This window comes from Macaca fascicularis, chromosome 7 (assembly GCF_037993035.2).
Source record: "Macaca fascicularis isolate 582-1 chromosome 7, T2T-MFA8v1.1".
Classification (NCBI taxonomy): Eukaryota; Metazoa; Chordata; class Mammalia; order Primates; family Cercopithecidae; genus Macaca; species Macaca fascicularis.
This window is the reverse complement of record NC_088381.1, coordinates 26,933,089-26,947,874: the sequence shown is the minus strand read 5'-3', so window position 1 is coordinate 26,947,874 and position 14,786 is coordinate 26,933,089. Positions and strand designations below refer to the sequence as shown.

General features: G+C 40.8%; 1 protein-coding gene across 12 annotated transcripts in view; it reads right to left on the bottom strand.

Annotated features, from left to right (window-relative positions):
* USP8 (ubiquitin specific peptidase 8) overlaps positions 1-14,786 on the bottom strand; it is a 79,385-nt gene that overhangs the window by 37,265 nt on the left and 27,334 nt on the right. For all 12 annotated transcript variants that reach the window (XM_073995791.1, XM_073995795.1, XM_005559542.5 and 9 more), the window contains 2 exons: positions 5,787-5,949; positions 2,680-2,722 (listed from right to left, as the gene is read on the bottom strand). In XM_073995791.1, the coding sequence (XP_073851892.1) occupies positions 2,680-2,722; positions 5,787-5,949 (206 nt within the window). The remainder of the gene's footprint in view (positions 1-2,679; positions 2,723-5,786; positions 5,950-14,786) is intronic.

The window sequence follows — 14,786 nt, the reverse complement described above, 5'->3', positions numbered from 1 at the left end:
AGAGACAGTATAAGTGACAAGAAACAGCACAAGATGTGCTGACATCACAAAACATAGGACAAACAGCTTTTTCTAGAAGAGCAAATTATACTGAATATATATGGATGCCATATATTTACTACCCAATCATACCATTTATTATCTTGTAAACTAACGTTAAATATAACTTGTTTTTTTTCCTGAGACAGGGTCTCATTTTGTAACCCAGGCTGGAGAGCAGTGGCACGATCTTGGCTCACTGCAACCTCCACCTCCCAGGTTCAAGTGATTCTTCTGCCTCAGCCTCCTGAGTAGCTAGGAACATAGGCTGTTACCACGTCTGGCTAATTTTTGTAGTTTTAGTAGATATGGGGTTTCACCATGTTGACTAGGCTGGTCTGGAACTCCTGACCTCAAGTGATCCGCCCACCTCAGCCTCCCAAAGTGCTGGGATTATAGGTGTGAGCCACCACACACCCAGCCTTGTGTTTTTAACATTTATCAAAAAACCAGTTCAGTGCTCTGTTTATAAAGACTTAAAAATCAAAACTTTGTTGAGTTTACAGCTACATCTGGTATTGACTCTGTTACCAATATAAAATAAAGGACATTAATATATGTGTCTTAGGAAAATAATATGTTTTCAAAAATTTAGACATTAGAAAAATGCTAACTGGAAGAAAGAAACATCTATGGTTCTAAAATTCTGGAAAGGTTCTAAATTCAAAAAGTCTATGATGGCAGTCTTATGGTAGCTATTCAAAAAATTTAGATATCCAAGTATTCTTAGAATAACAAGTCAAAAGCTTGCTATTCTACATCGGAGGTTGAAAACTATGGCCATCTGTTTTTACAGGATCACTGCCACACTAGTTTGTTTACACATTTTTTCATACGGCAACAGCAGAGATCAATAGTTGTGTCAGAGACCACAGGGCTCTCCAACCCCATAAGGTTCCCCAAGCCTAAAATGTTTACTATCTATCCCTTTAAGAAAAATTTGCCAATTCTCATTCTACTTGATGTTCATTTGTTAGCTCCCAGCCAGAAGGAAAAAATATTATTTTGCCTTCTAAGAAGGCTAACAAAAAAGGAAACTAAGTAAAGCTAATGCAATATTTAATTTATTTACTTTTGGGGAAGGGCGGCAATCTGTCAAAATAAATATTCCCTATGTTACTATTTTTCCTTAGCCCTACTGAAGTGAAAGATTAAAAGGCACTACAAGAGAGTTGAGATTATATAAAAAGCTGTTTCAGCAGTAAGCTGTGAGAAGTAGTCTCAGTAGCTCCTATGCTAAAAGACCTATAGCTGCTAATAATCATCCTCCTTCCATCTCTAGCCATCAAGTGTTAAGCTAACAAAACAGACCAAAAAAGCTGATAACAAACCACTGAGAAGGACATTTAAGCAGGATGACATACAAAGGAACGAATGCATAAAAACTAATCTTGGAATGAATCAGTAATAACTTTTAGGGAAGTACCTTATAGCATACTCAGTTTATTTTTATAATTGTTGTATGGCAATATTTTAAGTACAGAATTGATTTTACTATTACCTATAATTATGTTTAAATTCAGCCTTTTCTCTGATCCAAGTACTAACCAGGCCCGATCCCACTTAGCTTCTGAGATCAGGCACATTAGGTGCTATGGCTGTAGACAAGGTAAACCTTTTCTGAGAGGAAAATGTCTCTAGTAGATGAAAATAATTTGCTGTCTTGTTTAGGTCACATATTTGTCACTAGAGCGTCAACACCACCTATGGATAACTTCCATATTACTGGTTTGGAGTTGAGACAGGGTCTCACCGTCATAGGCTGGAGTATAATGGTGTGATCACGGCTCACTGAGGCCTCAACCTCCTGGGCTCAAGTAATTCTCCCACCTCAACCTCCTAAGTAGATGGGACTACAGGCGTGCACCACCACACCCAGCTAATTTTTGTATTTTTTGTAGAGACAGGGGTTTCACCATGTTACCTAGGCTGGTTTTGAACTCCTGGGCTCAAGCAATCCTCCTGCTTGAATCTCCCAAAGTGCTGGGATTACAGGCATGAGCCACTGCACCTGGCCTGGATTTTTTTTTTAAGGGGGATGGTAAATGACTCTTAAATAATTTAGTCTTTGACCACAGAATGGATGTGGGGAGAAAAAATTAAATCTACAACCTAGTCATAAATGATAATAAGTCCTACTTAAAGTTTACCATGTATTCTAAGAATTTACATATATTAGTTCATTCAACTCTCACAACAACCCTATGAAATAAGTACTATTATTATCTCCACTTTACAGACAGGGAAACAAAGGTAGAATGTTTACGTAACATGCTGAAAACTACGCAGAAAGGGAGAGGGGGAACCAGTATTCAAACTGAGAGTCCATGCTCTTAGCCATTATTGCTAAACTGCATCTTGAAAAGAAAACAAGTACAAGCTTTGGTTTTGACATTTTTCAACTGCCTATTACCAGTTTAACATGTAAGGTTAAAATTATTCATAAAATATCCCCCATAAATACATAAAAATAACCTCAGACATTTTCAGTATAATCGGACAGACCAGGAAAAATGATGAAGCTTACACAGAGATTAGACAACAATGCTGACAATCTCACTGTATAAAACCTGATGCTTATTCTGATCAAAAGATCTCAGTCAGAACCTAAGACAACTTCCTCTTTCTGTACACACTTACCTTTCTCTTTGGTCTCACATTTTTCATTCTTTTCACCATTGCTCTATTGAATAGGGGGAAAAAAAAGTTTCAACTTTCATAGACACAAAAAATTCAACTTTAATACTTCATTTACTTCACTTAAACGTAAACTCTAAGAAAGGAAGTGTGCAGAGTACTGGCTTTTTATAAAAATGCGGACGAATAATAATGATAATAAAAGATTTCTTTGGCAATAGACAACAACTAAAATAACTAGCAACCTTTCAGAATCATAGAACTTTTCCTCAAAATTTACTTCATTTAAAGACCAAATACAATTTAACAGCACAAACTGCTACAGAAATTTAATATTTAATTTGATTAGAAAGTACTTCTTACAATTAAACAAAAATTCTGGCTATCCAATTCAGTGTCCTCCACCACATAATTAAAGCAAAATGAACTAATACAAAGTATTGCTTATGTAGTTTATTTTTTTCTTTTTTTTTGAGACGGAGTCTCGCTCTGTTGCCAGGCTGGATTGCAATGCCACCTCCGCCTCCTGGATTCAAGCAATTCTCCTGCCTCAGCCTCCCGAGTAGCTGGGACTACAGGCGCGTGCTATATGCCCAGCTAATTTTTGTATTTTCAGTAGAGATGGGGTTTTGCCATGTTGGCCAGGATAGTCTTGATCTCTTAACCTTGTGATCCGCCTGCCTCAGCCTCCAAAAGTGCTGGGATTATAGGCGTGAGCCACCGTGCCCGGCCTATGTAGTTTACATTTTTTAACCAAGACAACATGGGATAATCCTGTAAGGTACTAACTCATTTTACAGATGGGGAAACAAAGGACCCACTTAGACCTTTTTTTTTGAGATAGGGTCTCACTCTAATGCTCAAGCTGGAGTGCAGATGCATGATCACTGCAGCCTGAACCTCCTGGGCTCAAGTGATCCTCCCACCTCAGCCTCCTGAGTAGCTGGGACTACAGGTGTGCACTACCACAACTGGCTAATTTTTAAAAAAAAATGTTTGTAGAGGCCAGGCGTGGTGGCTCACCCCTGTAATCCCAACACTTTGGGAGGCCAAGGTGGGCGGGTCACCTGAGGTTGGGAGTTCAAGACCAGCCTGACCAACATGGAGAAACCTTGTCTCTACTAAAAATGTAAAATTAGCCGGGCATGGTGGTGCATGCCTATAATTCCAGTTACTTGGAAGGCTGAGGGAGGAGAATCGCTTGAACCCGGGAGGTGGAGGTTGCAGTGAGCTGAGACTGCACCACTGCACTCCAGCCTGGGCAACAAGAGTGAAACTCCATTTAAAAAAAAAAAAGTTTGTAGAGACGGGGTTTTTCCATGTTGCCCAGGCTGGTCTCAAATTCCTGGACTCAAATGACCCATCCACGCTGGCCTCCCAAAGTGCTGGGATTACAGGTGTGAACCACCACACCCAGGCAACAATGACTTTTTCATGAAAGGGATGATGATCCACACGGAATGATAACTAAAAGCTACAAAATGCCTAAGAAAAAAATCAAAGCAGAAATTTTCCCATGGATTTCAACTTATATTTTAGGAAAGATAGTTTCCGAGGAGGTAAAGGAAGGGAGGTACAGTGATAGCTGGCAGCTACAGACTAAGTCACTGATGGCTTTTGGCAAAGAGATGATGTAGCTGAAAAGACCACAAGTAGTCACTAAACAGATGAGAAAAAATGGGAGAGAAGCCAGGCACGGTGGATCACTCCTGTAATCTCAGCACTTTGGGAGGCCAAGGTGGGCAGACTGCTTAAGGTCAGAAGTTCAAGAACAGCCTGGCCAACATGGTGAAACCCCATCTCTACTAAAAATACGAAAATTAGCTGGGGGTAGTCGTGGGTGCCTGTAATCCCAGCTACTCAGGAGGCTGAGGCCTAGGAGATTTAGTTGAACCCAGCAAGCAGAGGTTGCAGCAAGCTGAGATCCCACCACTATACTCCAGCCTGGGCAACAGAGTGAAACTCTGTCTCAAAAAAAAAAGAGTCAGGCGCGGTGGCTCAGGTCTGTAATCCCAGCACTTTGGGAGGCTGAGGCGGGCAGATCACTGGAGGTCAGGAGTTGGAGACCAGCCTGGCCAACATGGTGAAACCCTGTCTCTACTAAAAATACAAAAATTAGCCGAGTGTGGTGGCGGGTGTAATCCCAGCTACTTGGGAAGCTGAGGCAGGAGAATCGCTTGAACCCAGGAGGTGGAAGTTGCAGTGAGCCAAGATCACGCCATTGCACTCCAGCCTGTGCGACAAGAATGAGACTGTCTCAAAAAAAAAAAAAAGAGAGAGAGAGAAAAAGGGGAAAACTGGGGGAGAAAAAGGAGGAGAAAGCAAAGGAAAAAGAATGAAAAGAATGAGACCTCAGAAACAGATAAAAGCCTTGGTACCAAAGTAGTATACTAAATCTTTTAATGTAAATTACATGATTAGAAAGAAGAAACTTAAAAATCGTCTATTTCAATACTATAATTTGGGAAACAAGAAAACAGTCCCAGAGTGGTTAAAAAAGTTTTGACACAGGACCAGATGCAGATATAATAAATCACAGCTCAGCTCAAATGATCTTTCTATTGCTCTAATTAAGTTTATAATGTCTGCTAAAAAACGAATTAATGCACAGAAAATATTGCTATAGAAATTCATAGAAAAATCTGAAGTCAACTGAGGCTAGAATATTTAATTCAAATTATTTTCTTTTTTTTGAGACAGAGTTGCTCTGTTGCCCAGGCTGGAGTGCAATGGTACGATCTCGGCTCACTGCAGCCTTTGCCTCCTGGGTTCAAGCGATTCTCTCACCTCAGCCTCTCTAGTAGCTGGGACTACAGGCGCACGCCACCACATCCAGCTAACTTTTGTATTTTTAGTAGACATCGGGTTTCACTACGTTGGCCAGGCTGGTTTTGAGCTCCTGGCCTCAGGTGATCTGCTTGCCTCGGCCTCCCAAAGTGCTGGGATTACAGGCGTGAGCCACCATGCCCAGCCTTAAATAAATTTCTAATTAAAACATTAAATTTTATCCTTGTTGCCTAAAAGAACTTTATAGTGGTATCTCAACTCTTTTTAAGCAAATCATCTGATAAGCAGAAATGGTCTTTTAACTCACATTAAATTTGAAATACCTTTTGGGTTTTGTCTTTGGAATCCAATACATTCTCCAAAGAACCTTTAGCCAACGTGCCACCATCCTCTCTTCCTGTTTCCTGTCTTTTCTGTTGTAGCCGCTGTGCTTCCTCCTGCCTGTCCTTTTCCTCAAGTTTTTTCCGGACTTCGGCTTCTTCATATCTAGTTGAAAAAATAAGTCAAGATTGTCTTTTATTGGCGTTAATTGTGGAAATTAGAGTTTCAGTTCTGTAAAATTAGTATCCTGCCTTGAGTTATTTCATGGCTACATGCTTTCTCCCTCCACCACAATTCACACATCTGCCGCCTGAGGTCATTTGTGGATTTACTTCAAATTGCCCAGAACTCTTAAAAAAAAACTGTATGTTCTCAAGTTGAAGTTATTTAGTCCTTTTTGCTTTCTATCCTACTAATTTCAACCTTTTATATTGATTCAAATCTGCTGCAATTTGCTTTTCAAAGAAAAAATCCTAATTCTTTCGGCAAAAGAAACAGCCCAAATATCACACTTACTTTATAATTTAGGATAAAACTGTAAAAAGGAGCATTCAAAAAGCAGTGGAAAGTATTACCAAAGTCCCAAGTTACGTTTTTTTAAAGGATGACTTCACTGAAATTTCCAACTTGTTGGCAGTTAAACAGTTATCTGAACTACAGTTAGCAGATATCCAAGGAATTTAGAACTATTCCCTACTAAATTATAGGTGGCTGAGTGCGGTGGCTCACATCTGCAATCCCAGGACTTTGGGAGGCCAAGGCAGGCGGATCATGTGAGGTCAGGAGTTCGAGACCAGCCTGACCAACATGGTGAAACCCCATCACTACTAAAAATACAAAATTAGCCAGGCGTGGTGGCGCATATCTGTAATCCCAGCTACTTGGGAGGCTGAGGCAGGAGAATCACTTGAACTGGGAAGGCAGAGGATGCAGTGAGCCAAGATCATGTGACTGCACTCCAGCCTGGGTAACAGAGTGAGATTCCATCTCTAAATAAATGAATGAATGAATGAATGAATGAATGAATGAATGAATGAATGGCAATGTTTGCTATTATTGCCAGGACAGACTGTATGTTACCATAGACCTGCAATCTTGTTTGCCCTAATTATCAATGCTCGGCAATGCCTGTGAGTTTCAAATTTAAAGACAGAGAAAGAGAAGACAGAACAAGGAAAAAAATAAATAATTGACTAGGGTCAATAATTAGTAAAAGATGAATCAATAGTTTCCATTTTATTATTCTTCATTGTATCTTTACATTTTATATGCTCTTTTTTTCTTTTCTTTCTTTTTTTTTGAGACAGAATCTCACTGTCGCCTAGGATGGAGTGCATTGGCGCAATCTCAGTTCACTGCAACCTCCATCTCCCAGGTTCAAGTAATTCTCCTGACTCAAGACTACTGAGTAGCTGGGACTACAGGCACACACCACCATGCCTGGCTAATTTTTGTGTTTTTAGTAGAGACAGGGTTTCATCATGTGGCCAGGCTTGTCTCAAACTCCTAACCTCAGGTGACTCACCTGCCTCGGCCACCCAAAGTGCTGGGATTACAGGTGTGAGCCACTGTGGCTGGCTGTGTTTTTTTTTTTTTTCTCTTTTGAGACACAGTCTCACTCTGTCACCCAGGCTGGGGTACAGTCGCGTGATCTCGGCTCACTGCAACCTCTGCCTCCTGGGTTCAAGTGATTCTCCTGCCTCAACCTCCCAAGTACCTGGGACTACAGGTGTGTGCCACCACACCACCTAATTTTTGTATTTTTAGTAGAGACAGGGTTTCACTATGTTGGCCAGGCTGATCTTGAACTCCTGACGTCCGGTGATCCACCCGTCTTGGCCTCCCAAAGTGCTGGGATTACATACAGGTGTGAGTCACCGTACCCAGCCTTATATGCTCTTTTGAGTGAATACTCCAAAATGAAAAATTTCTAAATAAACAGAAAAAACTATATAGAAAAGGTGACTATTCAAAGAATTGTGCCAGCTTCACATATTTAAAATTTTAAGTTTACTTTAAAGATGACTTCTGAACTCAAAATTATTTGGTACCACACATTTTCAACATCATGTTAATAGTGACCAAAAATGTGCCATCTATCAATAAGATCATTCATGCACCAAACAAGAATTACATCTTTAGCTCTTGTAGAAGAAATTAGCATGTCACACAAAGCTGTGTTATTCCTCAAGTGAAAGAAATATTAGGAAAATAGGGCTTCTCCTCTAAATATCTGAGCAGTTAATTTCCTTTTTTTTTTTTTTTTTTTGATGGAGTCTTGCTCTGTCGCCCAGGCTGGAGTGCAAAGGCATGATCTCAGCTCACTGCAACCTCCACCTTCTGGGTTCAAGCAATTCTCCTGCCTCAGCCTCCTGAGTAGCTGGGATTACGGGCGCATGCCACTGTGCCCAGCTAATTTTTGCATTTTTAGTAGAAAAGGGGTCTCACCATGTTGACCAAGCTGGTCTTGAACTCCTGGCCTAAGGTGATTCACCCTCCTTGGCCTTCCAAAGTGCTGGGATTACAGGTGTGAGCCACCATGTCCAGCCATTAAGCAGTTAATTTTTTTTTTTTTTTTTTTTTTTGAGACAGTTTCACACTGTCACCCGGGCTTGAGTGCAGTGGCGGGATCTCAGCTCACCGCAACCTCCGCCTCTCAGGTTCAAGTGTTTCTCCTTGCCTCCACCTCCCAAGTAGCTGGGATTCCAAGTTCCCACCACCATGGCCCGCTAATTTTTTTGTATTTTTAGTAGAGACGGGGTTTCACTATGTTGGCTGGGCTGGTCTTGAACTCCTGACCTCGTGATCAGTCTACCTTGGCCTCCCAAAGTGCTGGGAGTACAGTCATAAGCCACCCTGCCTGGCCTAAGAAGTTAATTTCTATCTTTATGCTTAGCAATTCCTTCTGAGTTATTTATTCCATTGACTGAAATGATCACTAATATTGATAGGAACATTGTGATTATGACACACTATTTTAAAAATGCTATCCTTTAAAAAATAAAGGTAGGAGAGAGAATTCTAATTTTGGTAATGGCTTAGTAGTTTCCATTGTTCTGAACCGCTCACAACTATAACCTCTGGATGACCTACAACTACCTGAAGGATTGGAAAACTGCCATAATCAGGAAGAAAGTAGATGGGGTTGACACTTGAAAGAAACGAAGGGCATTAGTAAGATTCCCATTTTTTATGGTTTCACACCTAAGGCAGGCCTCAGTGCTGAAAACAGCTAAAATTCCAATAGAAACCCCAATCCCAGAGAACCAGAGTTCCAAATTCTTTGTATAGACTTGCCCAAATTGCCAGCTGACACCTGAATTAAGCACACCTGGGAAAGATACTAAGGCGACCAGCTAAGTCTAAAAGAATTGAAAAGAATGTCAGTTGCCACTTACCATAGACAAGACAGAAAACTTTTCGTTTGAGTATAGCGAAGTTAACTGCTTATTGGGACAAAACAACAACAACAACAACGACAACAATGACTACTATTCAGAGGACCAAAGAAGAGTGCAGAGCCTATAAATTTATCATTCACAATGTCCAAAGTTACTAGTACCAAAAAAAGAAAAATAGGACAACAACAAAAGAAAAGGCACTGCATACTGACTCTAAGATGATGCATTTAGCATACAAAGATTTTAGAGCAGCTGTTACAACTATGCTCAAGGGCATAAATGAAAATGTGCTTGCAATAAATGAACAAATAGGAAATCTCTGCAAAAAAATAATAGACACTATAAAAAAGAACCACATCAAAATTCTAGAATTGGGCTGGGCGCAGTGGCTCATGCCTAGAATCCTAACACTTTGGCAGGCCCTGGTAGGAGGACTGCTTGAGCCTAGAGCTTGAGACCAGCTTGGGAAACATGGTGAAACCCTGTCTCTACAAAAAAACACAAAAAAAACTAACTGGGCTGGTGGTGTGCATCTGTAGTCCCAGCTGTTCAGGAGGTGAAGGTGAGAGAATCACTTGATGCCAGGAAGCTGAGGTTGCAGTGAACTGTGTTCACGCCACTATATACTCCAACCTGGACAACAGAGTGAGACTCTGTCTCAAAAAAAAAAAAAGGAAGAAATTCTAGAATTGAAACATGTAACTGAAAAAAATTCACTCAATAGAAAATTGGAGATGACAAAGTAAAGTCAGTATTTGAAGGAAGAATTGGCCTGGGCAATATAGTAAGACCCCATCTCTAGAAAATATAAAATTAGCCAGGAGCAGAGGTGTGTGCCTGTAGTTCTACTGATGTTATGAGGCTGAGGTGGGATTGCTTGAGCCCAGGAGTTTGAGGATGCAGTGAGCTAGGGTCATACCACTGCACTTTAGCCTGGGCAACAGAGTGAGACCTTGTCTCAAAAGAAAAAAAGGATGAAAGAGTGATAAAAATTATTCAATCCAGGCTGGGCGTGGTGGCTCATACCTGTAATCCCAACACTTTGGGAGGCCGAGGTGCATGGATCACCTGAGGTCAGGAGTTTGAGAACAGCCTCGTCAACATGGTGAACCCCCACCTCTAGTAAAAATACAAAATTAGCCAGGTGTGTGGCACACACTTGTAGTCCCAGCTACTTGGGAGGCTGAGATAGGAGAATTGCTTGAACCTGGGAGGTGGAGGCTGCAGTGAGCCAAGATCGTGTGCCACTGTACTCCAGCCAGGGTGAGACAGAGTGAGACTCCGTCTGAAAAAAAAAAGAAAATTATCCAATCTGAAAAACAAAGAGAAAATGATTAAAACAAAACAAAACAGAACAAAGCCTTAGGGATTCACTGGACAAAATCAAAAAGCCTATCGTATGTATAGCTGGAATTCCAGCAAGAATATGAAAATGAGGCAGAAAAAATGCTTAGTATCAGAAACAATGGAGGCCAGAAGACAGTGGAATAGCAGCTCTGAAGTGACAAAAGGGAAAATTAAAACCTGTCAACATAGAATCCTGTAAGAATGAAGATGAGGGCGGGGTGTGGCAGCTCATGCCTGTAATCCCAGCACTTTGGGAGGCCAAGGCAGGCGGATCATCTGAAGTCAGGAATTCAAGACCAGCCTGGCCAACATGGTAAAACTCCATCTCTACCAAAAAACACAAAAATTAGCCAGGCGTGGTGGTGTGTGCCTGTAGTCCCAGCTACGTGGGGAGGCTGAGGTGGGAGGATCGCTTGATCTTGGGGGGTGGAAGTTGCAGTGAGCCAAGATCATGCCACTAGACTCCAGCCTTCATGACAGAGTGAGACCCTGTCTCAAAAAAAAAAAAAGTATTCCCAGAGGTTAAGAGGGACATAATTATAAAAAGGTCAATTCATCAAGAAACCAAAAGGGCCATAAATGTTTATGTGCCTAAAAACAGAATTTCAAAATACATGAAACAAAAACTGAGAGAACTGAAGGCATAAATAGATACAGTTAAATATTTTAACACCCTTCTCTCAGTAATTGTTACAACTTGAACCCCCACCCCACAATCAGGAAAGACAAAGAAGATCTGAATATTATCAGCCATTCTGACCTGAATGACATATAGAGAACAGTATATTCAACAACCACATTTTCTTTGCAAGTGCACATGGTACACTCACCGAGAGACCACATGCCGAGCCATAAAACAAGAATACATTTAAAAGGACTGAATGTCTTTAGCCACAATGAAATTAAATTAGAAATCAATAAGATATAAGAAGAATCCCACATATTTGGAAATTAAACAACACATTTCTAAATGATCCACGGGTCAAGGAAGAAAGGGAAATTAGAAAATATTTCAAAATAAATTATAAAGTTCTACTGGGAAAACAACAGATCTATGAAAATTAGTGTGTTAAAATAAAATAAATGGAACAAAAGTGAATGATGAACCCATCAAGAGATGTGAGAGGAGAAAAGAAAAACTGAATAACTTCAGATAGAATTTTACAAAAACAGATGTTTCACCATATTCCATCTGCTTAGGCAATACGCAGGGATAATGGATTCTCAAATCTCCAGCAGGACCTTGCTTATTGGTGTGCTCACTTCCCCCACTTCTCTACTGCACTGTGTTAAGAACTCGGTCATAGAATAGCAAGCATGTATCCCTATTATCTCTATGGAAACATCAACACCACTTTCCTGCCTATCTCATATGCCAGCATCATTTCACTGTTAGAAACAGAAGTGAAAGAGCAAAATTATGCAACTGTTTTACCTTGCCTCCTCAATGCAAATCACTAGAGGGCCAGGACGAAAGGTATTACAGAACAAGAATGCTTCCACTATTAATAACAACGAAAATAGTACAAACACTTACTGAGTATTTGATATGTGCCAGACACCATCTAAGTGTTTGTAAATGTTAATTTTCTTAATGCACTATGAGGTAGGTTTTATGATTATCCTAGTTACGGATGAGGAAACTGAGGCAGAAGGAGGCTAAGTAATTTGCCCAAGCTCACACAATTAATAAGAAAAAAACTGGGATCCATACCCAGGGAGTCTGGCTCCGTACACTTACCTACTGCTCTATATTTCTTCTCTAGCAGTGTTCTATGCTGGAACAGTATGTGAACTGTCTGCCCTAAGAAGTAAGCACAGTCAGCCTAAATCCTTTTGAGAGCAGAAATGAAAAAACTTTAAGATTCTTTTTTCCTATTTTCTTCTCTTATCCACACCTTACCGCCTACCTTGCATTTGTTCTACAGTCTCCATAAATCTAATTGAATTAGAGCTGATGTCTCTCCTACTTTGCAGCTTCAGTTGGTAAGCTGAAGTGAGAGCAAGGCATGCTCTCTGAAACTGACTTGTGATTATTTTACCCGCTTAATCCCTTTTACTAGGATTCTGATACCTCCAGACTTGGTCAAAATTACGTCTAAGACCTCCCCTAACATGAATGTAACAGAAATGGATTAAGTCTATGGTATGAGAGGTGTCCATGAAAAAAGACAATAATAAGAAATAGGACAGGCAAACAAATGCTTAACAAGTATTCCTTAAAGGCAGGTGATATTGAAATCTGTTTTCTAGCCACTTTCTAGGTCTTTTTGCTAAAGCGTTTTTTTCAGAATCTGGGACTATGTCTATAGTGGCCACCCCAGAGCCCATGCAGCCACCCCTGGGACACGGGACAGCGGGCCACGGACCCCGCTGGGCACACACGCCTCCATGGTCGTAGACCATGACGTCAGATGACTGGGCAGAATTTAGCAGAAAATTTATCCCAAGATGTTGAGGGCTTTCACTTTAAAGCTATAATCTATTCTCCAAACCTAGAGAGCATATACCCTCATGCCCGTTCTCAGACTGCCAGCCTGACAAGAGAGAAATCCTAGTCATGCAGATTTCAGAGACTTAAAGGAGGAAAAGAGCTCTGTGGTTGACTTATTACAGAATTAGGACAGGACAGATATGAAGATATGTTCACACAGAGTTGCTCTAAATGTCCATGAAAGACACCAACATGGGGCAGGATGCTGGGAGAGGACAGACAGGGAAAAAAACAGAGTGAAAAGGTTCTCCACATCTAGCTGCAAAATAACCTATACACAGGAAAAATTCAAAGTACATTTAACAAGCCTTAGAATTGCAAAGGACCCAGCGGTTATTTAGTAACAGGGACCTCATTACACTGAAAGATGAGTCATTCTAACAGGCCATAAAAAGTAAATATCTAAATAATGAATCATTTTCTCGATGACTTCCTTTATAAGTTGAGAGTTATTTTATTTTTTTGAGATGGAGTCTCACTCTGTCACCCAGGCTAAAGTGCAGTGGCAAGATCTCAGTTCACTGCAACCTCTGCCTCCCGGGCTCAAGCGATTCTCCTGCCTCAGTCTCCTGAGTAGCTGGGATTACAGCTGCCTGCCACTTTTTTTGTATTTTTAGTAGAGACAGGGTTTTACCACGTTGGCCAGGCTGGTCACAAACTCCTGGCCTCAAGTAATCCGGCCGCCTGGGCCTCCCAAGGTGCAGGGATTACAGACCTGAGCCACTGCTCCTGGTCAGAATATTTTTAAATACAAGTAACATATGATACACTGTTAGTGAAAAAAAAATTCAAGCCAGGAAAGAAATATGTCACCCTGGTTAAATCTTTCGGTTTCCTCCTTCTATTTATTATTTGCATCAAACATCTCTCAGTTTGCCGTTTTTCACTAGCCAGGCTTTGGCAGCTTGTATCACTTAAAACCAGTTCCATTGTTCTCTCCTGTATCACATTGCTGAGAATGCTTTTGGTTTTATCTATTAACATTTTTTATGCTACAGATACAGGCAGAAATTTATCTACTAGGAGCTACATGACAACATTATGTTGTTGATAAGGGAAACAATTTAAATTTTAAAGAATGACTAATGGCCAGGTGCAGTGGCTCATGCCTGTAATCCCAGCACTTTGGGAGGCCGAGGTAGGCGGATCACCGGAGGTCGGGAGTTCCAGACCATCCTGACCAACATGGAGAAACCTTGTCTCTACTAAAAATACAAAATTAGCCGGGCATGGTGGCACATGCCTGTAATCCCACCTACTCGGGAGGCTGAGGCAGCAGAATCACTTGAACCCGAGAGGTAAATGTTGCGGTGAGCTGAGATCACACCATTGCACTCCAGCCTGGGAAACAAGAGTGAAACTCTGTCTCAAAAAAAAAAAAAAAAAAAAAAGACTAATGACTAAAAACTGAAACATACTGTTTTTGTTTTGTAATTATTTTTATAAACCTTGCAAGCAAGTCACGGCAAATACCAGAATCAGGTTTTTTTTTCTAAATTTAAATAACTTCTGTAACTAAGCAGATCAAAACTAACAGTAAATACTTCATTCCCATAAGCATAGTGTCCAGGAGCAGAATGCACCAAAGAACATATGAAGAATTAAATTTTTCTAAAGAATACTGCCAGAAACTTACAAATATTATAACTCAGAAATACTGGGGCCAGGAGCGGTGGCCCACGCCTGTAATCCCAGCACTTTGGGAGGCCAAGGCAGGTGGATCATAAGGTCAGGAGATCAAGGCCATCCTGGCTAACACA